This window comes from Mchenga conophoros, linkage group LG23 (assembly GCF_057382185.1).
Source record: "Mchenga conophoros isolate Kocher_MC1m ecotype Shallow Benthic linkage group LG23, M_conophoros_male_GT1.1, whole genome shotgun sequence".
Lineage (NCBI taxonomy): Eukaryota > Metazoa > Chordata > Actinopteri > Cichliformes > Cichlidae > Mchenga > Mchenga conophoros.
The window spans coordinates 10239272-10265119 of NC_140547.1; the positions used below are offsets into that span (position 1 = coordinate 10239272).

The window sequence follows — 25848 nt, forward strand, 5'->3', positions numbered from 1 at the left end:
CAGCTCTGAGCGTAGCTGATAAAACATGCTTTAACGGAGCACGAAGCCCGGGGGAAACAGCGGGCTTTGTTTTAATCTGCGCTGCTGCCTTGGTTCGATCCGGGTGGGGGGACAGGGATCAGAGCCAACTGTTGAAAGCCCACTGGAGTTTCCCAGAGAGACAGAGGTCAGAGGGATCAAACTGTTTTCATCCCATGGCTTCATTCAGACAAGCCTGAAACACACAAAACTCTGATGTTCAGTTAAACACAACGTGAGCCTGAGAACATGAAAGGAGACTGAGCTGATACCTGGGTATCTTTTATATCAGCCTCATGGCATCTCCAGCATGCTGCCCTGAGAAGAGTCATCACATCCACCAAAACCTTACGATCGACTCAAAGTGAGGCAAATGTCTGCAGATTACAGGTAGGCTCGTCTGTCAACCTGTGATTGTTCTTTCTGGATTCTGTCAGTAACTTACAGACCAAACCAGATGAACTGTACTCTATCAGGTGTGTGATGAGGCTGACAACAGCAGGAACAAGAAGCTGTGTGGCTGTGAACTGAACCTGCTGCTGCTTTCTGGACTAAGTGAATTCAGCAAAATCTAAGCAGATAATTCACAACCTGCATTGCTGATTTCCAACCACTAGACACTATAGAGCTAACCACCTTCAAATATAAACTGATAAACTGGTTTCTTATGTTATTTTGGAAATATATTAAGTTCTTGTGCTATTTTTTAGTTAGAATTTAGTTGTCTTTAGTCTAGTTTAGGTTTCATCCATGTCCCTGTGTTTGTGAGTCTTTTCCTGTCTTCTGTGTCAGTCTGTCATGTGTTTCTTGTCTGCGTGTTTCATGTTGTCAAGCTTGTGCGTCATGTCAACGTCTCTCCATGTTTCCTGTTTTACTTCGAGAGTCTGGTGTTTCCATGTTCAGTGTGTTTTGTTTTACTTCCCCTGTGGCGTCACGTTCATTCGTGTCAGCTGTGTCTCCCCAGGTGTTCCCACTTCCCTCATTACCCTCTTGTGTATTTAAGTCTCCTTCTGTTCTTTGACGGGTCGTCTATTTATGTCACAGAATCTTTTTGTTTAAGTAAGTAAGTAGAATTTATTTATATAGCACATTTTCACAGATAAAAATCACAAAGTGCTTCACAATAAGATCAGACATACAAGTTAAAATTAATTAAAAGCCCGTTTGTATAAAAATGTCTTCAGCTGCTTTTTAAAGGAGTCAGTGGAGTCTAGACAGCGTAAAGACAACGGCAGAGAGTTCCACAGCCTAGGTGCCAGTGCCTGAAAAGCCCGATCCCCACGTGTTTTAAATCTAGTACGTGGGACCACCAGTAGCCTCTGACCTGAAGACCTAAGTGCTCGGGATGAAGCATGAGGTTTCAACAGGTCAGAGATATACTGGGGAGCTTCACCGTGCAGAGCTCTAAAAGTTACAACTAAAATTTTAAAATGAACCCTAAAATTTACTGGCAACCAATGAAGAGAAGCCAAAACTGGAGTAATGTGTGACCTCTTGTTTGTACCAGGTAAAAGTCTTGCCGCTGCATTCTGTACAGACTGAAGGCGATCCAGAGCTGATTTGTTGAGACATGTAAAAAGACCGTTACAATAATCCAAACGAGAAGAGATAAAAGCATGAATAATCATCTCAAGTTCTGCCTTTGACACCAGTAGTCTGAGTTTAGAAATGTTTCTTAAATGATAAAAACAGTTCTGGACAAGTTGTTTAGATTGTTTCTCAAGAGACATTGAACTGTCAAATATAACACCTAGGTTTCTGAGACTCGACTGAAATGAAGGGTCTAAAAAACTGATATGCTGCCTAATTTCTGAGAGCATGTGATCAGGTGCAATAATCAAAGTTTCTGTTTTATCTGCATTTAACTGAAGGAAATTGTCATTTAACCATTGTTTGATTTCTGACAGACAATTATTTAAACAAGACAATTTATAAAACTCAGAAGCTTTGAAAGAACAGTACAACTGAATGTCATCAGCATAGAGATGAAATATTGTAACATCTGATAATTTGGCCTAGAGGGAGTATATACAGCAAAAAGAGAATAGGACCTAAAACAGATCCTTGAGGTACCCCAGAAGGCAGAACTGATGTTTCCCACAACACATGATTCATACAGACAGTAAAGGATCTCTCAGATAGATACGACATAAACCATTTTAAAACAACACCAGTAATCCCAAACAAGTCCTTCAGCCTATTTATCATGATGCTGTGATCAACAGTATCAAAAGCAGAGCTGAGATCCAACATAACCAGAACAGTGTACTCTCCAGTGTCTGCTGCCATCAGAATGTCACTAGACACTTTAAGCAAAGCGGTTTCAGTGGAGTGCAATTTGCGGAAACCAGACTGGAAAATGTCCAGAAAATTGTTCTTCACCAAAAAGTTAAGTTGTTCTGCAACTGTTTTTTCCAAGATCTTTGACACCAATGGTAATTTTGATATTGGCCTGTAACTGCTTGGAAGAGATGGGTCCAAATTTGGTTTCTTTAATATTGGTTCAACAATAGCTTGTTTAAAATAGCTGGGAACTGAGCCAGTATAAAGAGAAGTATTAATTATTTCCAGAATACAGGGGCCAATAGAATCAAACACACTAATGAAAAATGATGGAGGAAGTATATCAAGGTGGCTTGAAGTCAGTTTCATTCAACCAAGCAGAGCACTGATGTCCTGTAAGGTAACAGGAGTAAAAGAGAACCAGATATCAGAGGTAAGCAACGTGTCAGTGTGATACTGAGAGGATGATGGAGAAATATTAGACCTGACAGCAGCAACCTTATTAACAAGATAGTTTAAAAAGTCATTACAATCACATTTAGTATAGACTGGTACACGAGGAATGTCAGGAGAGACAATGTTTTTAATTGTATCAAACAATACTCTGGGATTTTTCTTTTTTGAAGCTATTAGATTAGCAAAATATTCCGTTCTGGCATTTTTTATCATGTCGTTAAGTGAGAAAATTGATTCCTTGAGATGTACCTTATGGACCTCAAGCTTGGAAGCCTTCCATAAACATTCTAATCTGCGACAATATCTCCTAAAATTTCAAATATTTTCATTTATCCAAGGACAGAAATTTGAAGAATGGACAACATTTAGTTTCAGAGGTGCCACCGTATCTAAAATAGATTTACATTGATTGTTAAAAGACAAAATAAGTGAATCGATATCATTTTGAGCCATTCAAGGGACAAACATGGCAGAGAACCTTCTAGCAGCATCCTGGTTTATAATCCGCCTTTGGATCATCAATTTAGGAGGTTAAGGATCCACGTAAAATGACAAATTAAAGAATATACAACTATGGTCACTCACATGGACATCTTCCACACATACATCATGTATATTTAAACCCAGGGAGAAAACACGATCAAGAGTGTGGCCCTTTGTATGTGTGGGGCCGGAAACATGCTGCTTAAAGTTAAAAGACTCAGTGATAGTGATGAGCTCATCAGCAGTGTTACAGGAAGTGTCATCAATATGAAGGTTTAAGTCTCCCAATATTACAACCTTCTCCAGTTTAATGATCAATGTCAGAAGGTCGTTAAATTCAGTTAGAAAGGCCCCAGCAGGTCCAGGAGGTCAATAGATTAAAATACAGTAAAAGGTTTTCAGAGAACCCACCTTCATCATCTGTGACTCAAATGAAGAAAAGAAGCCCGAGGTCATCAGTTTGCATATGAGTCTGTCCTGGTAAACAGCAGCAAGTCCTCCACCACGTCCTAAAAGACGCGGAGTTCCAATGAGAGAACAGCCAGACGGGCAGATTTCATTTAAGTGGACAGCAAAATAATCCTTATTTTGCTGCCACGTCTCAGTCAGACACATAAAATCTAGAGACTCTTTAATAAAAAAAAATCATTTAGAATAAATGATTTGTTCATTATAGAGCGAACGTTGGACCTGGACGCCGGCCCTCGTTCCTCTTTTTCGTCTCTTGAGGGTAGAAATGCCGCGGGTTGTTCACAGTAGCACGCAATCAGGTGAGGAACACACCAGAGGAGGAGGAAACGTTTTTCTGTAGCTGTCCCAGCTGTCACAGTAGCTCTCCATTGTGTCTTTAATGTTTAACAGTGTATCCCGATCATAAATTAAAGCAGCAGAAGCAAAGTCAGAATACAAAAGAGCAAAAATTATATTGCAAACAACAAGTGACGACAGTGAAAAACTACACTGTCGCCTCCAATGAGCTGTAGCAGTGGCGGCAAAGCCAAACACAGGCGCCAATGCTGCTCCACGTCTAAGTACTGATGTGTCAACACTGATATAATACAGTATAAACCTATAACCTAAACTGTATAAACAGTTTATACTCACGTCAGATTTAGTTTTCTTTACGTTCATGTTTCACATGTTCCTGTTCAATTTCATATTCTTGTTTCATGTTCTAAATGTCATAGTCGTTTAGCTGCTCCCAGTGTAGGTTTAGTTTAGTTTTTACCTCGTTTTTCCTTAGCGGCGTGTCCCATTGTGACACTCTACTGATTTGTGTTGTTCTTTTGAGTCTACCACATCATTTTTACCCTGGTTTAAACTGTGTGATTATGGGTTAGGTGTAAGCACAATATAAAGTACTTGAAAATGTATTTCTGACATGTGTAAAAACATGTCTTTTATCCCCCAAAGCTAAAACTCTGCTTTGGCTGGCTGGAAAAAAGGCTGTCCTGAGCTTCATCACTCCTCTGGCCAGCTCTCGATGTTGCAGTGGGTCAATTCAGAATGCTAGAAAGATTTTTTTCCCCCATCCTCTCTGAAAGGACCAAGTTCAGGCTGGGTGTTCCTCATCAAAGTTTAATTTCTATGCTGATGATGCTCCTCTTTCTGCTGCACATGACAATCAATAACGCCTTCCTCGGTGAAACGCAGAATGATCTGAGACTCTCTCAGCAGCTCCTCTGTAAAGCGACCAGTCCTGCTTCCTGCTTTGTCGCTGTGGTGGATGCTTCTTGTTGAATCTGTTATGTTTAGCTTCAGTCAGATGTGGGTTTCTAATGTTTGGCTGTAAATGAACTCAGTTTGTGTTTCAGCTGTGAATCTTTCATCTCTGCTGTCTTTTTATTTCCTCGTTTTCATCTTTTATTCAGTGTGTGCTTTGATCTCATTTCTGTGTTTTATTGATTGACTTTGTTCAGACTCGGAGCAGCTGCATATCTCCATCACCTAAAACGTCACAGTTTTTCTTCCGCATTGCTGTTAACGCTCAGTTGAATAATGAAACATTCACATTGGTCTTAGCGACTCTTCGGTGAGCTTTAGCTTTCGAAACAGAAACTCCTCAGAGTTTGATGGTGTGTTTAAGGTCTCATCTGTGTTTCCTGTCAGGAGATGATCTCAGGTTTCACTCTGTAAATCAGAGAGGGTAGGTTTGTTCTTCTCGCAGTTCTCCTGTAGGATGACAAGTTATCATCCAAACGGCTGGTCAGAAATGCCGGGATGGCCTCATTTAAGTCTGCAGGGAGCCGACAGCCTGAAGGCTCCAAAATAACAAACAGACCTCAGAGTTAACACTTCAGCTTCACCAGCACCTGCACTGCCTGGAGAAAGGTGGAGAAGCTGCAGAGAGCTGCAGCTCCGTGCTGAAAAATACCACTTGTATCCAGGTGAGTCAGAAACACTGAGAATATGTCCACACTAAACGTTTTCGTTTGAAAACGTATCGTTTTCTCTCAGTTTTGACCTTCAGTCCACCCTGAGATGGAGTTTTTGGTCATGGAAAACGGAGGTGTTTGAAAACGCTCTCCAAAGCGGATACATTTGGTTTTTGCGTCACAGTGTGGACTGTGAACCTGGAGCTTTTCGAAAACAATGATGCATTTTAGTCATATGATGCAGTCATGTGACCAACTAAACTAAGATAGTGGAGAGCATTATACAGCAGTTGTTTTGTTTGGTCTCAATTTTGACAGTCCTATTGTCAGTCCATTTAAAAAACGTGGTTCTTTTCCTCGACATTTTGCCGCGACGTTTCTAAGAGGCAGAAAGTAAATAAACCGCAGACAGAAATGAGGCAGGCCGAATTGTCTTACGTTTCACGCATGCACAATACAGCAATGTAAGTGTTTTCTGTCGTTTCAGTGTGGATGAACAACTGTTCGGAAACAAAAAAACCCTGAAAACTATAGTGCGGACGCGGAGTGTTTTTAGACAAAAACGTTGTTTTGAATTTTATCTGGATTAGTGTAGACGTAGTCTGAAACACACTCGGCCAGTGTTAAGGTGTTTGAATACATTTATTTAGCACCTGGAGCTCAGCGTCAGGATCTCATTGGTGGTTGATGTCTCATGAGTTTTTCATGGTGCACCTGCAGGCTCAGCAGAAGATCAAAACTCGGGTCCAGGTTTATCCCAGATACGTTTGATCCCAGGCGAATGTCGTGGACAAATGTCTGAGTTAGAGGCGATGACGTTTATATTTAGTGTTTTTATTAAGTGTTCTTTCTCATATTGTGGTTTCTGTACTGAGATCACAAAATGTTCATGAAAGGAAGAGCATCTGACATCCTGACAACCTCTGAAATGAAGAAGCGAGCAGCATTCTGCTCAGAGTGATCTAAGTTTAAATCACAGCCTGTTTGTGCGCACACTGCAGATCAGTGTGTGTGTGTTTCATTGTTCCTCCATCACACACATCCAGTGGTCCAGTGGTTAAATCTGTGCAGCTGCGATTAACATCACACAGACTCACAAACACGAAAAACACTACACAGTGTGTTTCACACACACACACACACACACACACACACACACACACACACACACACACACACACACAGAAACGTTTCCAGATGCAGTTGAGAGGATTGACAATTTGATCCCATCGGGAACGGGAAATGACCCTTTGTTCCGAGGATTACGAGTTCATGTTTTAAAAATTCAAGCGTCACGGCCCTTTTGCTTCCATCTGTGATTTCCTGCATTTCCCATGATGCCCTAGGACAGGTAGACCCTGTAGGGCTGCTTTTATTCTGGGAGTGAAACGAGTAAAATCAGCTGCTTTTTTGTTTCTCCTCAGGAAACGTTTCATGCTGCAGTCCGCACAAAACTTTCTGGAGCTCAGGAACTTGCATATTCACTGGGCTCTTCATCATCATCATCATCATCATCATCTTCCTGAGCAAACTGCTTTTGTCTCCTTCTCCTCTTCATCCTCCTCTTGATTTCAGGTGTCTCAACTCAGATTTAACCCACTTATTCTGCTGTGATCTCATGGCTCTGAAGCGAGGATCGTCTCTGATCTGTGACGTCGTGTGACTGTGTGCGTGGCCACAGTCCTCAAACTTAAACATTCTTAAAATGAACTCTTCGTGGTCCTTTGAAACTGCTGAGAGTAAAAACAGGAAATGACATCACAGTGTACCCAGAAACCTTATCTGTTCAAAACCAAACATTGTCCTGACTTCAGGTGACCTCAGGTGACCTCATGCTGCTGCGTATTTGGAGGTGAACTGCAGTAAAGCGAGGTGTCGACCTGACGGCCAATCCAACGTTTCTGTTCTCGCAGGTCTGACACTTCAAATCCTTAAAGCTCCGCCTGTCAGTGCATCGTCACAGTGACGGACAGAGGACGTGTCCTGCATCACCGTAGCAACAGAGAGTGCAGCATCTCTTTGATCTGCCTCCAGCTGTCTGATGGTTTCAAGCATCAGCGGCTGCAGGTGATAAACTGATCACCTGCAGCCGCACCTGAGCTGAGACATCAGCAGCTTTGAGGTGAGTGCCTGGCTCAAAGGTCACGGCAGGACTGATTATCATACCTGAACACACCTGCAGGGAGGTCTTCATGTTACAGTGTGAACACCCGGCAATGTGGTGTAAACAACAAAAACAAACGCACACGCTGAAGTAACACTCGGGTCTTGTGGAAACATGTGAAGTGGCCACAGAGGAATCAAAAGGTGGAGCTGGAAATGAGCAGCACAGGTGCCCTCCTCCGTTAGTTTGCTTCAACCCACAGGAAGCTGTTTTAAATGAATGTATGTTCTGCTGTATGTTTTGTGTGTCATGTATAAACTTTTGTGAGGACTTCGTAGGAATCGGTTCACAGTTTTCATGTCACTAACAATCTGTTCACACTTCAGAAATAAAAGCATATCAGATTTTTTTTTCCAAGACCAACTGAACATGTAAACCAGAGTCTGTTCTCTGATGTTCTCCTCTGATGGTTTGAAACAGGAAGCTGTTTCTTGGTGGTTTTGTGTGGGTTTGTGGAGCGTTGCTCTTTAGTAACAGATTTAACTTCCAGACACGAACAGGACTGACTGATCTGATTGATATTCTCCTTTCTAAAACTGTTCTCCTCCAGAACCAGTTCCACCTGCAGATGGTGACGGGTGTTCCAGAGTCCGGTCTGTCTGATTTGCTGCTGACTGTTCTGCAGCGGTCCGGTTGGCGGGAGGGGACCGCCGTGCTGTGTCGGGGCTGGGAGGAGGCTCGGGGTCTTCTGCAGCTCCTAGACCATCACAGCAGTGCATCGTGGGAGGGCGGCAGGAGGGTCACCTGGCACCTGCGAGCCCTGCTGAACCTGACGCAGTTGGCTCACGATGACACGCAGATCCACGACTTCCTGTCTCGACACTTCCGGCAGAACCAAGCCTCACCAGCCTCAGTGCTGCTGTTCGGGGCCGACCCGCAGTGCGCAGCGGCTGTGCTGCGCAGCGCCCAGGACCTGGGCCTGACGTTACCCATGGTACACTGGGTGCTGGGTCAGCCGCTCAGCCCCGACGTGCTGCACACCATCGGGCTGCCGCTTGGCCTACTGGCCTACGGTGAGGTGGAACGGAAACCGCTTGACTACTACGTTAGAGACGCCCTGCAGCTCATCACCAGGGCTGTTGCTGCGGCGACTGCGGTGAGGCCAGACCTGGCTCTGATCCAGAACACGATGAACTGCTACGACAAACCCAACAAGCACGAGCTGCTGACCTCAGGACAGTACCTGTCCAGGTAAGAGGACACTTTAGTCTCTCAGTTTAGATATCATCACAGAATTGGTTTCACCTTTCTCGATTTGATGTTTTCATAGCTATTTAAGCAAGGACAAAAAACATCACAACCCAAAGAAAAGATTTTACTCTCCCAGTGTTCTTAGAGCTGTGGATTCACAGGGAGGACCAGGTGGACTTCATCTTAGAGCACACCTGAAGCTGAAGACTTACAGTAAGGTAGTCACATGGAGCAGGCCTGATCATTTAGAGCTTTGACTCTTCATACTTAATACAGTTTTATGTAAATCTGTTTCAAAAACAGCACAGAAGAAATCATTTTTCATCAGTCTGTGCCTCAGTCTGCCATGCTGATGGTTTAGAAGTTTCCCTTACGGAGACAAAATAATTTTATTTAATTATCAAGTTAATTAAAAAACATTGAGTAACACTTTATAATACGACCCAAGCCCTGAAAAGCAAAGTGTGCTTAAGATGCAAGATGGGGAAATATTGTTTTTCTCCAAAATAACCAAGAAATTATGCAGTACTTAAAATTAACTACAGTATAGTTTGTCTCTACTGTACTGTAAAATGCAATTGCATTGAAGTTCCATCAATTGCATTGAAATGCATTCAAATTCCATTAATTACAGAGGAATTACAATCTTATTAAAAGCCCCATTGGACTCCTGGACCCCTATTTATCAATTATTGGTGATAAATGACCTTTAACCTTCTGGAACGTGACTGAACTATGAAGCAAGCACTGCTGAAACAAAGGAGGCTGTCACAAACACAGCAGCTGAGCTCGTTTGGAGGCAGAGCCGATAAGAAGGAAACTGTAACAGGATTAAAGCCTCTGCAGAGGTAGGCGTCAATATGCAGACTGTACAGAGAGGCTCGAATGCAGCCGAAGATCGTCCCAGATTCAGCATTTGAGATAAAACACAGCTCTCATCGACAGACCAGTGTCACCCTTCTGTGTGTCTCATGTTTGAAGCTGCTCTGACTGAAAGGAACGGATACATCACTCTGTTCTCAGAATTAAACATGAATTCTTCTCATAATTAGAAAGTAGTGCAGCAATTAATGTTTATGGTAGATTTAATGAGTTATTTCAGCTTTACTGTCAGCACTGAGATTCAGCTCCAGCAACTGTTTGATGGAAAAACCAGGTGAATTTGATTACACCATCCACACCTGCAGGCAGGAGGAGTTTATATTAATACTGCCTTATATTCAGTAACCTAACACATAGACTTATGATTAATCTATTAAATATGCACACGAGCAGTTGCCAGTTTGCGAAATCCGCCATGTTCCACCATATTTGAATCCTTGGCTGGGAAGGACATCTTCCGTCTGCCTAATGGTTTTGCACATAGGTGACAAGAGACCGGCCACATACATACTAAGCCAAAGGCGGAGGAGAGGAGAAATTACATGCGTTCATGTGTGAATGAGGAACATTTAAATTACTTTCTGCGCCTTCAGACTCAAGATATAAAGCATCATACCTGTGCTATCATCGAAGGAGAAAGAAACAAAAATATGAAGGAACGAGACAACCAGAGGTAGTTGTTAGGTTGATTTTGATAATAGTTGTCTATATTGTACTTAAATTTGTAAACCTTGTTTCAAACTGTATGTTTAGATATTCTTCTGGTCTCCTCCCCCACATGTAGAATGGTGGGGGAGGCTATAGTGTTTAACTGCAGACACATCCTATGTGAAGGTTCTGTTTTCTTATTTAGTAAACTTCCTCCCCTTTATGGCCTCACCTATGCCTGTGTATGGTGGACCGTTAAAGGGATTACACCATATACAGGGTGAGGAAAGATGACACTTTGTGATCAGCAGGAAGACACACATACACACACACAGTGCCTTAGTTTTATGACGCACCACAGGGGGGATCGGATCCTTGCGCTTCATGTTAAAAACCGGTTGAGCTTTACAATGCCACTATTCATTCACTCTCACATTCACACACTGGTGGAGGAAAGCTGCAGTTGTAGCCACAGCTGCCCTGGGACAGACTGACAGAAGCGAGGCTGCCATATCGCGTCATCGGCCCCTCTGGCCAACACCAGTAGGCGGTAGGGTAAAGTGTCTTGCCCAAGGACACAACAACCAGGACAGAGAGAGCAGGGGGATCGAACCGGCAACCCTCCGGTTACAGATGAGCTTCCCAACCCCCTGAACCACGGTTGCCCCACAAACTAGGGCTGCTCAATTAATCGAATTTTAATCTCGATTACGATCTGGGCTTTCAACGATCATTAAAAATGACTGAGCCGATTATTAGCCCCTCCCTCGTGCTTTACTCTTGCGCTGCTTCGTGTGGCAAATCGAGCGCACCTCCCTGCATTTCGAACACGTGTCACAACAATTAAGAGCAGCGGTCTCCAACCTTTTTTGCGCCACGGACCGGTTTATGCCCGACAATATTTTCATGGACCGGCCTTTAAGGTGTCGCGGATAAATACAACAAAATAAAACTAGTACCGGTACCGAAAAAAATAAAATTTATTCATAACACACGTGAAAAGACCAAGGAAAACCGAGTAAACGATAAAAACGATAACAAAATAACGCTGAAAACCGATAAAAACCCTGAAAACTATACATTTCACACCTGAGCCTCAACTTTTGTGGCCCGGTACCAAACGACTCACGGACCGGTACCGGTCCGAGGCCCGGGGGTTGGGGACCGCTGATTAAGAGGACCCGAGGGAAGCTCGGAAAGCTAAGCAGAAGTTATTTGGAGAGGAGAGTGACTGCTGTTGGTTGAAAAGAGAGGTAAAAAAAAAAAACTTCAGTGGTGTGGAAACATTATGGTTCACGGAGTCAGACGTGGATCAAGTAGACATAGTGTGTAAACTTTGCTACGGTGTTGTAGCTGCACCACAGAGCAACACCGTAGCAAAGTTTACTAAACATAGATGTTTACATTTTTCATTTATTTTTTATATTGCAAACATTTGCACTGTTATCAGTATTTGCACACTATTTTATATTATTTTTTGACAATCTTTAAAGTCATTATTCAATACATTGTTATTGTTAAATAAAAATCGTCAAATAATCGAGATCTCAATTTCAGTGAAAATAATCGTGATTATCATTTTTGCCATAATCGAGCAGCCCTACCACAAACTGTGATTTTGTTTGTGAGAGTGTCTCATGATAATGACGTAAGCATGTGCACCGCTTGTGGTAACAGACGTGTGCAGATCAACAATGGATAATATATAGAGTGCGGGACAGAGTATCACCATGCAGCGTTTAAAGCGTGGAAGTACTGACCTTACTTTGAGTTCGATTCTGTAAAAAGTGACAAAAACATTAGCGTCCGCTGTTCACTGCGTGGGAAGAAAACTTCTTTTTACAGTGAAAAAAAACCCCTAAACTTCTGAGCAAGTACCTAGCACGCTGCCATGGGAATGTGAAACCCCCGGATCCTCCCACTGACATGACCGCTGTGGCACCGGGCAAACCTCCGCCTGCTCCACTCCTGCTAAACAGGTGAAAAAAAAGGCGACAGGACTCAGTGCTGCTGAGTCTTTGATTTGATTTATTTTCTGTTGTGTTTTACTTGCATCTATTTGAAAGACTGAGTGTAAACACAAAAAAATATTTTATTTTATGTGCTGGAATGTGCAGAAAATAGGTTTAAATGTTAAACAAATTTCTTTAAGTCAAAAACTGTGGCATAGAATTTAATTTTTGCTTGATGCAATGTGCATAAAGTTAAAAAATTAAAACTAATAAATCCAGTTTTAAAAAGAGACTTTTTCATTTGATTACATTTTATATGATGGATTATGCAGAAAAAGTAGAATTGGGCTGAAAGGTCTATCACTTTATTACCTATTCAGGTTGTAAATCATGTTTTTAAAAAGTAACTAAGTAACTAATTACTTTTGAAAATGGAGAATTAATCAGAAATTAGTTACAAATAAATTTTTTCAAGTAACATAGTAACCTTAGTAAAATCTCATCCTCTTCCTCCTCACATTAAGCTTCATCTCCTGAAATGAAGTCAGGGCTGCATACGAAAATGTCGATAAACAAGTTCATTTCTGACTCATATCGGACTCCTTTTGTTTAATCAAGAGTTTGATCAAGAGTAAATCAAGGTATACAGTGTTCATTTCTTTTGTCTCCATGTTGGGCGAGTGCTGACTATTGGTATATGTGTGCATGAGGGCAGGAATGCATGTTTGTGTCTGTGTGTGCCTGTTTGTCTATGTCTATGTGTCAGGTCGGGTCTTAGACTCCACGTCTCTGGGAACATCTCAGGCCCCCAGGTGCGGGGGCCTATCTCCCCCCACCACATTCCCTGCTGGTGGCTGATGCCTTCAGCCGTCGGTGTATTGGTGGTTCTTGGTGTTTGGGTGCTCAGGTATGCACTGACTCACTCCTGGTGGCTGCTTGACGGGGCCTGGTGCACGTGGCTCGGTCGGGCTCCTTCTGGAGGGTGGGGGGCTCTCTGACCTCGGGCCTTTGGGCCCGGGGCTCTGCCGACTCTGGTGCAACTGGCTGCCGGCAGAGCCCGCGGACACGTCACCGCAGTCACCTGTAGCTTCTGCACCGCAGCTGCTGGGTGACCCCCTGTATGGGGCTCTCCTCAGCTCTTTCCAGGAGGATGGTGCGGCTGCCCCTCCGGTAGTCCTCCTTGGGCCTCTAGATGTCTGGGGCCTGGATCTCCTCCATGCCTGCTTCATGTCCTGGGGGGCAGGGCTATGGCTCCCCACACTCTCTATCACATACAGTAGGTGTCAAACTCTGGCCCACGGGCCATATTTGGCCCGCAGCCTAACTACATACGAAGCCATACCAAATTATTATTAGAGCTGGCCTACTGGTATTATACAGCTAATATATATATTGTTTAGTATTAAACTTTGCTTGTTCCATATTCAGTTTTTCAGAAAAACTTGTTTGAGTCCATAAGAAGAGATTCATTCTTAAATCTGGAGGAAGATTTGTTTTTCAATAAATATTAATGTTAGCCCGCGAACTTGTTCCAGTTTTTAATTTTGGCCCACTGTGTATTTGAGTTTGACACCCCTGCTCTATCAGATAGTTACATGGAGAAATCTTTTGAATACAAGCGTGCTCACAGACGTGTTCACAGACACACATTATAACTTCCTTGGCTCCTGCTTCAAAGCATACCGTGCGTTGTCGGTCTTGCGTGCTGCTCAGTAACATTCAATATTTATTATTTAGTATTACTTATATTTGTCTTATCTAGGTTGTTGCTGTAGTCTCCATTGTTCTCTTTTGCTTGTTTTCTTTCTTTTTTTTTCTTCCAGCAGGTGATTCAGTGGACTTCTTAATGTCTTTTCTCATTGTCCCTCTTCCCCTCTGTTTTTCTTTCCCCTCTCCTTTTCTTGAACTTCTCTAAGTCTACGTCTTTCCCTTTCCTATCCCTCAATCATGTGTTTGTCAAAACCTAAAAGCAAAAATAAATAAATAAATAAAAGAAAATTAATAATAATAATAATAATAATAATAATAAAGATCTAGTGGACCAATAATGATCCACTTGGAAAAATAAATCCGTTGGGCATTTTATTTGGCCTTGAGACAATAATTCTGATTGCTACAGTGCTGAGCTGGACAGGCAAAAAAAAAGTAAATCAAGGCAAATGCTTCTCATCCAGTATTGGCAGCTGAGGTAAACAGCCTTCCACAGATAGGAAGTCTGATGCATTTGAACTGGGAGGGGTAAGAAAAAAAACTCAGTTGACTGGAATCAATCACCCTCTTACAATGCTGTGATTGCAGCCATTTCCTAACTCTCTGTGAATGGTACTCATGGTCTTTGATCAGTGGTTGCTGATCAGTGGTTATGACATGTCATTCAGTGGGCTAGTTACAGTCATAACATAAATGTACTATTTATAAGGTTGGGCACACCTGTAGTCAGCCGAGACTGAAGAAGCCACTTGGATGATGATGAATCGTTTCTCCTGCTGAAAACACTACGTCCAGATGAACAACATCAACTTTTTTGGGATTTTCTTACCTGGATGATTGGGCACTTTTATGTTATTTTTTTCTTATTTAAAAGCTGAGCTTCATTAATGTTTGTTCAATCTTCTAATGGTGTCCTCCTAGATTCAAAGCCAGCAGAAGCAGCTCTGGGTTCAGTTGTCTGATCATTTCCCTTTGTCTGCTGGAGTTTTATTCTAACATTGAACGTGAGATGGAGATGCTGTTTCTCCTCTGTCAGCATCATGAAGGCAGCTGTTTGTGGGGTCAAGAAGTGAATGATTAGCTTTTATGTTAAACATCTGGACATGTTTAAAGATGTGTTTTCTGTTCAGATTAACTTTATCTGTTACTTCTTCACAGGACACAATAATATGAGATCTTCAGTCTTTCTTTAGATGTCCAAAGTTTAGATGCAGAATCTGATAAACTGGATTCCTCATATTTGACTGAGTCAGAGAAATCAGTTCTTTAAGTGAATCCTGCATTAAAACAGGTTAACATGTTAAACATATCATCAGTCTGCCTTAGTTTTCAGTTATAAACATGTGAACACAGATAATTTTACAGTTTATGACCACAAGAGTTGGTGTGCAAAAATGAAATGAATACTTTTTTAAATTATAGAACAAAAAAAGTAAAAACAGACACTGACTCTACTATGAGAATATCAGTTCCTAAAAGGTGTGAAAGCGAAAATTTGTCAAATACCAAAACCAACAGTTGCACACGAGCTGCAGGAAACTCTGAAAGCTGCATCAAATACTGTGGTGTACATGAAACAGAGCTGCAAGTTTTAGAAGGATAAAAGGTTTAGCTGCTGCACCGGGATTCCTCACAAAGGCAGATCAAACACATTCACAGTAAATTAAATTATACTCGACTGAGATAAAACCAGAGCAGACAGATTATCGGCTGCAGGAGAAGAAAAGGTAAAATGTGAAGTGAAACATTTAATGTTAGAATCATCAAACATGAGGATCTAAGAACACTTAAACTTTGTTCAGGTTGTTTAAGGTTAAAGACTTCAAGACTGCATATCTGCTCACATCTGTCACAGAGAGCTCTGTCAATGAAACTCCACATTAACTTAACCTTTTACAGCTTTCACAGAAAACTTAAATGCCCCAAAGACATGAGAATAAACACAGGACAATTTACAAATTAAAAACCATCTCTGACACAAACATCACGTTATTGTCATGGTTCTGGGTCATTTTGGCCCAGCGGTTTAAGTTTCCTGTGCTTTTTGTCATTTTCTGCATTGTGTTAAGGATTATTCTAGGTTTCCTACGTTATTCTGTTCAGTATTCCCCCTGTGTTGTTGCCTTCTGTTTCTCCACCTGGGTGTCTGCATTTATATGGTTGTGTGAGTTCTTGTGCCATCATGTTTTCCCCAGCCTGTCATGCTCCTCATGTTCTCTCTCCCTCTCCGGTCTACATCTCTGTGTATTTCCTGTTTTACTTTGATAGTCTCTGTCTGTGTCCATCATGTTGTGTTTGCTCTTCCCCTGTCTCATTATTATCACGATTCGTGTCAGCTGTGTTCCCTGTGTGCTCCTACGTTCCTTGTTAGTTTTCTGTGTATTTATGTCAGAGTCTCCCTCAGTCCCTCATGCTGTCCGTTCCCTTGTGTGCCTCTCTGTGCGTTTAATTTATATTTTCCCAGTATAGTTTTGTATCATTTTCCCTTGAGTCAGCAATAAAGCTGCATTTTGAGTTCACCCAGGTGTGTTGAGAGCAGTGTTGGTCAAGTTACTTGAAAAAAGTAATCAGTAACTAATTACTTACCCAACAAAGTAATCCCGTTACTTTACTGATTACTTGTTTTAAGTAATTAGTTACTTTTTAAAAACATGATTTACAACATGAATAGGTAATAAAGTGATAGACCTTTCATCCCAATTCTACTTTTTCTGCATAATCCATCATATAAAATGTAATCAAATGAAAAAGTCTCTTTTTAAAACTGGTTTTATTAGTTTTAATCTTTTAACTTTATGCATCAAGCCTATATTTAATTATATGAAATATTCTCTGACTGGAAGAAATTTGTTTAACATTTAAACCTATTTTCTGCACATTCCAGCACATAAAATAAAATATTTTTTTGTGTTTACACTCAGTCTTTCAAATAGATGCAAGTAAAACACAACAGAAAATAAATAAAATCAAAGACTCAGCTGTCCTGTTGCTCTATTTTCACCTGTATAGCAGGAGAGGGGCAGGCGGAGGGAGGTTTGCCCTGGTGCAGATGTGTCGCAGCGGTCAGTGGAAGGATCTGGGAGTTTCTCTGTGAATTTCCCATTCTGTGGCAGCCTACTCTCGGTGCTTGCTCGGAAGTTTAGGGGTTTTTTTTCGCTGTAAAAAGAAGTTTTCTTCCCAGGCAGTGAACAGCGGACGCTAATGTATTTGTCACTTTTTACGGAATCGAACTCAAAGTAAGGTCAGTACTTCCACGCTTTAAACGCTGCACGGTCGTACTCTCTCCCGCACACGTCATATTATCCATTGTTGATCTGCACACAGCTGTTGCCACGAACGTCGCACTTGCGTACGTCATTGTCATGAGACACTCTTGCAAAAAAGTCACGGTTTTAGTAACGCAGTAACGCAGCGTGCTAACAGGAAAGTAAGAGTAATCTAATTACTTTTTTTGCAATAGTAATCCCTTACTTTACTCATTACTTGAAAAAGTAATCGGATTACAGTAACGCGTTACTGCCCGTCTCTGGTTAAGAGTCCTGCATTTCGGGTCCAATCTCCTGCCTACCATACAGCGATTCATGAGTTACATTATCTGTAGAACCAAAAAACTTCTTCATGATCGGTGGAAACATAGCGTCTGCGATCATATTGACCAATCAGAGCTGGAAACACATCAGGGTCATCTGTGTATTAAAAATTTAGTTTTCATGGTTAAAGTTAGACGGGGTCAAGCGTTGATCCCGGTGGGAAAGTAATTTTTTATTAAGAGACCATGTTTGAAAAGTATACATCATATTTATTTATTAGCCTATTGACTGATAATTTTGTGATCCATTTTCTTCTGCTCTCAGTTAAAAACTGATAATTCAGTAGACAATGATCCAATAGCACTGCTCACAAGCCCTGCCCCCACTCACATGCAACCCGCTTTTTTTTTTCTGCTGCAGGTTTTTGTCAAACACATCTTTCTCTGGACTCACCGGTCCCGTCCGAGTCCACCAGAATTGGTCTGAGGTTATTACTCTGCAACGATTCCATATCTGGAGTCTGCGGCGGGACGCACTGGGTCAACCCACCTGGGTGACAGTAGGCAGCTGGGAGGATGGCTCGCTGCAGGTGGAGGACCAGCAAGTGTGGCAAGGACCCAAGCCTCACCACAGGATGGATGGGATGGGTGGGAGGACCAGGGGCCGGTGGAGAGCAGGGTTGCCGGTGGCAGGGAGTCGGGTCCGGGTGGTAACCCTGGTGGAACATCCCTTCGTGTTCACGCGGGACGTGGACGACGAGGGCAGCTGCCCGGCTGGTCAATTCTGCCTGGATGCTGCCGCTAACAGCTCAGAGACCCTGGAGAGATACTTCAGGGAAGTGGCAGTTGGGAACAGCAGCTCGCTGCCCAGAGACTACACCAAGTGCTGCTATGGCTATTGTATAGACCTGCTGGAGAAGCTGGCTGAGGACCTAGGCTTTGAGTTTGACCTTTACATCGTCGGAGACGGAAAGTATGGAGCTTGGAAGGGAGGGCGCTGGACCGGGCTAGTGGGAGATCTCCTGAATGGTCTGGCAGACATGGCTGTCACCTCATTTAGCATAAATTCTGCCCGTAGCCGGGTGATCGACTTCACTTCGCCCTTCTTCTCCACCAGCCTGGGCATCCTGGTGCGCAGTAAGGACACAGCAGCCCCCATCGGGGCCTTCATGTGGCCCCTGCACTGGTCCATGTGGGTGGGCATCTTCCTGGCGCTGCACATCACTGCACTTTTCCTCACGCTCTACGAGTGGAAGAGTCCTTATGGGATGACACCTCATGGGCGCAACCGGGTGAGGGTATTCTCTTACTCATCGGCTCTCAACCTGTGCTACGCCATCCTGTTCGGGCGCACCGTCTCCTCTAAGACCCCAAAGTGCTGGACAGGCCGCTTCCTGATGAACTTGTGGGCCATCTTCTGTCTGCTGGTGCTGTCCAGCTACACCGCCAACCTTGCTGCTGTCATGGTGGGAGAGAAGACCTTTGAGGAGGTCTCAGGGATCCATGATGCCAAGGTGAGACCGTAAGGTTAGATTATTTTGTCATGGTTCTGCTGTCAGTGTCAGGATCTTCAGCTGGTCTCCAATCACACGTAGAGCAAGGAGAGTGCAAACAGGACATCCTGAGGGACTAAAACATTTCTGAAGCATCCCTTTGGTTCAGCATATAGGGCTCATACTGGAGATTAGCATCCTGCATCATTATAATAATGTTGGTCAAGGACCAGTTAAATTTTCAGCCAAGTTGGGCAAGAACAACTTGAACCTTCAGTTATCATTAGCCAGGAAGTTAGCAAATGCTCTTAAAAACTATCACTAGCAAAATTTGGCTAACATGAAACCTAACTTGACAATATATTTATTATATTGTATGAATTAATTAAGTGAAGATAAACCTTTATTAGTCCCACACATAGGAATTTTTTTTAAACTAAAAATAAAACTAAAATTAAAAAAACACTTGAAACACTTACCATTTATTGAAGAAATTTTTACAGTTTTATATAAACAAAGGGGTTTTTGACTTTTACCTCCAAATTATGACATCACATTGTAATTGGTCAGTTGCAATGGTGATCCTGGAACAACAATAATATGAAGATGCAGGAAAAACACTAACAGGGGATATAAGCTACACCGCATAAGATCTCACACAGAGGCCCAGGTCTTACTTGGAGCCTGGTGTTCACACAGCAGGCGACTAAACTCTACCATTTCTCACCTCTAACCATGCCCGGTCTGACACCATCAGTTTCACACTCACTGTTACGACCCGGCTCAAAAGCCGCAACATAAAAAAAAGGAGATGAATAACAGAGTGTGGGTGAGAAGAGGTTTCATCCTAAAATGGAAAACCAGGTTGGCTAAAATGGCTGGTGCCACCAAGGCAAAGACTAGTGCACTGCCGGAAAGCTTGCCTCAGGTATGCTTTTATCCACACCTGACTAGGTGTGGCCAATTAGCACCAGCTGAAAACACTGAGACGATTAAAAGCTGCAGAGGGACGTAACACCTCCTCCCTTAAAAGGGTTCCTCTAGGACCCTTAAATTTATTAAAAGCCCCTCTGAAGCCTTCAGTTCCTTGACCCACAAACCTGGAATAAAAGTTAAAGCTAACAGAAGCAGTGTTCACGTTATAGTTGGCATCTCTAAGCATGGATGGGCATGAGGATTTGAAGTTGCCACACTGAACAGACAAAAAGTAACATGTGACCAACACAAAGGAGCACAACAGTCACAAACCCAAAATGATTACCTGATCTGCTACGACACACAACCAAAAGTAGCAACAAATAATCACAACTAAGTGATCTGTTGTCTCCACCACACAAACAGTCACATACAAGTGGCCCTATACCACAACAAGTTACTTTAATCCAAAAAGTTCAGTAAATCAAACCTGTTGCCGTGTGCCCGGCCTTGCCAATAGAGGGTGTGGCCATGCTGTTGGGCAACGACATCGCAGGAGGGGTAGTACTCCCTCGTCTGGAGGTTTTAGACAACCCCCTGAATCAGAAAACTTCTGATGTGTCTATGCACCCTGGGCTGTATCCAGCCTGTGCAATTACTCGAGCACAAGCTCGGAAAGATACTGATATTGCCCTCTCTGATTCTGTGTTGATGTCCTCGTTTTCCGGGGAGAATGATGTACCCACTAACAGTCACATACAAGTGGCCCTATACCACAACAAGTTACTTTAATCCAAAAAGTTCAGTAAATCAAGCATACTAGTGACCAACCACAAAATGGAGAGCTATGGCCACACAATGATCACATCAAGGGTGGCTCAGCACCCCACAGTGTTATTGCCATCACCTGGCCAACAACACTCACAAGTGATCCAACAAAATAGCCATATTCCCCACAACACTAAAAGGTCACAGCACAAAACACTCACCTCACAAGGATCTCATTAGCATCCATCCACACTGACATATGCACACACAGGGTGTGCACACAATGCCAACTTAAAAACAGCCTACCTGCCTCAGCTACAGACCATAATCAAAAACCTCCTACCAAGTTTGGTGCCACTGATTTACTATGTGCAACTCCCATCCTAAAATGCTAAAAAACAATAAAACTTTACCTGTCTAGTCTTCAGTGGTGTACCGGGCTCGAGGCAACTTTAAACGCAAACTCGAGAGCAGGCAGCAGACCAGGGTACAGTCTCCCACCAAACCCTGAAGCGTACCCCCACCCAGGATAGCCACCAAACACAATAAACTAAAACAATAAAGCAAAACAACAAACAAGTGCTTCGATGGAAGGGCAGCACAGCCACCCAGCTGAAACACACTAACTAAAGGGAGTTTGCTCAATTACAGTGAACACCATCACTCACCCACTTAAAAGCAAAACAAACTGACATTCAGTCTCCACTAAAATGTCCAAATATCCCGGACGAGCCCCCACTTATGTTACGGCCCAGCTCTGCTAGGCGGCAGCGGACGTAACATAAACGAGCCCAGAGACCAAGGAGTTAGATAGGACGACAAACATAAGGTTTATTAACACAACTGAAATCCGTTAGTGAAACAACTCACTAGGCAGCAGAGAAACTTTAAACAAACACCACGATTAATAACACCAGTAGAGCACTGCTCTACTAAACGTCTCGCAGGAGGCAACACAAAACACAGGCAGAAGGCAAAAGGGAGGGACTCTCTGTACAGTCTGTTCAAATCAACAAGTCCCTCGACGAATGAAGACTCCTCAGCCTTTTATACTATCAGTTAACTGCAGTCAGCTGTGTCACTTGTCATAACTGCAGACAGCTGTGTCACTTGTCCGTCGTACTCCAGGCTCCTGCGGCAGCCAATGGTGTGCGTAGTCTGACAGGCTCGGATCCGCATGAAGTTGGGGCGGGCATATGTCCGGGCCAGCCAATCCCCCGTGAGTCCTGGAGCACTGTAGCTTCCATGGAGGAAGGCGGGGCCACCTGAGGCCAGCGGCCGTAACAGTCACATGTTACTTTTTGTCTGTTCAGTGTGGCAACTTCAAATCCTCATGCCCATCCATGCTTAGAGATGCCAACTATAACGTGAACACTGCTTCTGTTAGCTTTAACTTTTATTCCAGGTTTGTGGGTCAAGGAACTGAAGGCTTCAGAGGGGCTTTTAATAAATTTAAGGGTCCTAGAGGAACCCTTTTAAGGGAGGAGGTGTTACGTCCCTCTGCAGCTTTTAATCGTCTCAGTGTTTTCAGCTGGTGCTAATTGGCCACACCTAGTCAGGTGTGGATAAAAGCATACCTGAGGCAAGCTTTCCGGCAGTGCACTAGTCTTTGCCTTGGTGGCACCAGCCATTTTAGCCAACCTGGTTTTCCATTTTAGGATGAAACCTCTTCTCACCCACACTCTGTTATTCATCTCCTTTTTTTTTTTTTTTTTTTTTGACCCCCACTCCCAGGAACAAAGACCCCCTATGAGGGATCCCGGACGAGCCCCCACTTATGTTACGACCCGGCTCAAAAGCCGCAACATAAAAAAAAGGGGATGAATAACAGAGTGTGGGTGAGAAGAGGTTTCATCCTAAAATGGAAAACCAGGTTGGCTAAAATGGCTGGTGCCACCAAGGCAAAGACTAGTGCACTGCCGGAAAGCTTGCCTCAGGTATGCTTTTATCCACACCTGACTAGGTGTGGCCAATTAGCACCAGCTGAAAACACTGAGACGATTAAAAGCTGCAGAGGGACGTAACACTCACACACACAAAATTTGCGGTCACACGGTGAGTTTGAGATACTTGAACTCCTCCACTTGTGGCAGGAACTCATCCCCGACCCGGAGTGGGCACTCCACCCTTTTCCGGCTGAGAACCATGGCCTCAGATTTGGAGGTGCTGATCCTCATTCCCGCTGCTCGGGGTCTTGTTCGCGAGTGATGGGAGAAGGGAGCCGGAGATCGACAGACGGATTGGGGCTGCAGCTGCAGTAATGCGGACGCTGCACCGGTCCGTCGTGGTGAAGAGGGAGCTGAGTGTAAAAGCGAAGCTCTCAATTTACCGGTCGATCTACGTCCCTACCCTCACCTATGGCCACGAGCTGTGGGTAGTGACCGAAAGAACGAGATCGCGGATACAAGCGGCAGAAATGAGCTTCCTCCGAAGGGTGGCTGGCCTCTCCCTTAGAGATAGGGTGAGAAGTTCGGCCATCCGGGAGGGGCTCAGGGTAGAGCAGCTGCTGCTCCACATCGAAAGGAGCCAGCTGAGGTGGTTCGGGCATCTGACAAGGATGCCCCCTGGGCGCCTCCTGGGTGAGGTGTTCCAGGCATGTCCCACCGGGAGGAGGCCCCGGGGCAGACCCAGGACACGCTGGAGAGATTATATCTCTCGGCTGGCCTGGGAACGCCTTGGTATTCCCCCGGATAAGCTGGAGGAGGTGGCTGGGGAGAGGGAGGTCTGGGCCTCTTTGCTTAGGCTGCTGCCCCCGCGACCCGGCCCCGGACAAAGCGGATGAAGATGGATGGATGGATGGACGGTGAGTTTGAAGTGAGACGACCACGAGTGTTTTTCCTGTGAAACATTTTTCAGTCTCATGATAAAGGCAATGTGGTGCTGCTGGTTCAGGCAAGGTCAGATCTGTGTTTGTGAACTCTCTGCAGACTCTTTTCACTCTGTGCTCTCCATCCTGAAACAATTACAGATTAAATTTGCTCTGTGGATCACCTGCCTTGTCATAATTACACTTTTAATTCAGCGGCTGATTGAAGCATGAAGCACGCCTCTCAGTGTTTGCAGTGTTTGCACAGCCGGCACTGCTGGGAGCTCAGGGAGCTTTAATTGGACGTCCATCTGTGTGTGATTAGCTTTTTATTTTATATGTGAAGCCCTGCAGCTTTCTGGGTGCCGCCTATCCTCATAGTGTATCAAGAGGCTGTGAAGGAAATTTCTGGATGTAATCTATAAAATAAAGCATGACTAAGAAGAAACATGAAACTGAATGTGAGCGTGAGTGGCCAGAGTGGCCCTTTACTGTGCAGCTTTGTGGGGTGTTTCAGGTCAAATGTGTTCACAGATGTTTCATGTGTTTCAGCTGAATATGCAGCATCCGCTGTTTCCTCTGTTTGTGTGTCCTTCATTCTTGTCCTCTTCCTCCTCTTTGTTGGTGTGTGCAGCTGCATCATCCGTCACAGGGTTTTCGTTTTGGGACAGTGAGGGAAAGCAGTGCGGAGGATTACATGAAGAAGAGTTTTCCAGAAATGCACGAATACATGAGACGCTTCAACGAGCCGACCACACCTGAAGGAGTTGCCACCCTCAAGTAAGAGAGCAACATTCAGCCGCAGGTTATGCTCTGATTCTCTTGGTTCTAACAGAGAAACCAGACTCAGTTCAGTTTTTCTAATTTTATTTATGGCCAAACACAAACAACTCCATTTTTAATTGGAAGAAATCTCTGAATCAAGGAATCATTCAACAGGAATCAAGAAGGGGTTGAGAGGAGATGGAAGAGAGCAAGGGGAGACAGAAAGCGTAGAGGTGTAATGCAGAGAGTTGTATGAACTGAGAGTGATGAAAGTGAGTGAAGAAGAAACAGACATATCCTGGTCAAAAATGACTCCAAGGTTCCTCAGAGTGTTACTGGAGGCCAGAGTAAGCATCTGGTTAGATACCATATTTCTAAGATTTTCAGGGCTGAGTACAATAGCCTCAGTTTTATCTGAATTAAGAAGCAGAAAATTAAAGGTCATCCGGGTCTTTATGTCTTTCAGACATTTCTGCAGTTTAACCAATTGGTGTGTGCTATCTGGCTGCATGGATAGATAAAGTTGTGTGTCATCTGCATAGCAGTGAAAATGTATGCTATGCCTTCTGATGATGCTGCCTAAGGGAAGCATGTATAATGTAAACAGAATTGGTCCTAGCACTGAACTCTGTGGAACTCCATAATTAACCTTAGTATGTGAAGAGGACTCTCTATTTACATGAACAAATGGCTGTCTGTTCATATCAATCTATTCGATAGATATGATCCAAACCACTGCAGCAATTCATCAAGTAACCAGTTTCAAATTTCCCACGTGTGGGACTAATAAAGGTTATCTTATCTTATCTTAAGTAATTGAAATAATTGGATTAAAAAAATTCTGGACATGAATTCATTGCTTTGATGCTTCGTTTAATGCATGGCTCTGTAGCTCACCAATGTGTTAAAAAATGTAAACGCAAGTGTTTCACCCACATTTGTGACTGAAAAACAGAATTGAAATACAAATGTATTTAGAAGCAGCATATGAATATAAAGCCTGGCCCATGCAGCCCCCAGTTTTAAGCAGAAACACTGATAACACAACAGCAGCAGTGACTCTGGTACAGTTTGTTTCCATCCACTGCTGTTTGTTTTACACAGAGAAAAATCTGGAGTAAGTCTCCAGAAGTTGTATTAAAATATGCAGATGAACTGGTTAAATTATACAGCTTAATGAAGGCTGATGGCACCATCCCTATTTTACATGGAAGCTGCAGCAGGAAATGCATCCAGTCCGGAGCTGAAGTGTGTGGGGGGTATGGGGTGTACTAGATCTTATGAATATCAAGGCTTTTGTTTTCAGATTAAGAGTGAAATAATATGAAATAATGTGTTAAAAAAACTTCATTAATATTTAAAAATATGAAAATAAAATCTTTTTTCACAATCTAATTAAAATGTACATGG

The 25848-nt window shown here is 43.3% G+C and overlaps 1 protein-coding gene across 1 annotated transcript in view; it reads left to right on the forward strand.

Moving 5' to 3' along the window:
- grin3bb (glutamate receptor, ionotropic, N-methyl-D-aspartate 3Bb) overlaps positions 1-25848 on the forward strand; it is a 66453-nt gene that overhangs the window by 33906 nt on the left and 6699 nt on the right. The window contains exons 2-4 of the mRNA XM_085264888.1: positions 8330-8970; positions 18113-19205; positions 24308-24453. Coding sequence (XP_085121014.1) covers positions 8330-8970; positions 18113-19205; positions 24308-24453 — 1880 coding nt within the window. The remainder of the gene's footprint in view (positions 1-8329; positions 8971-18112; positions 19206-24307; positions 24454-25848) is intronic.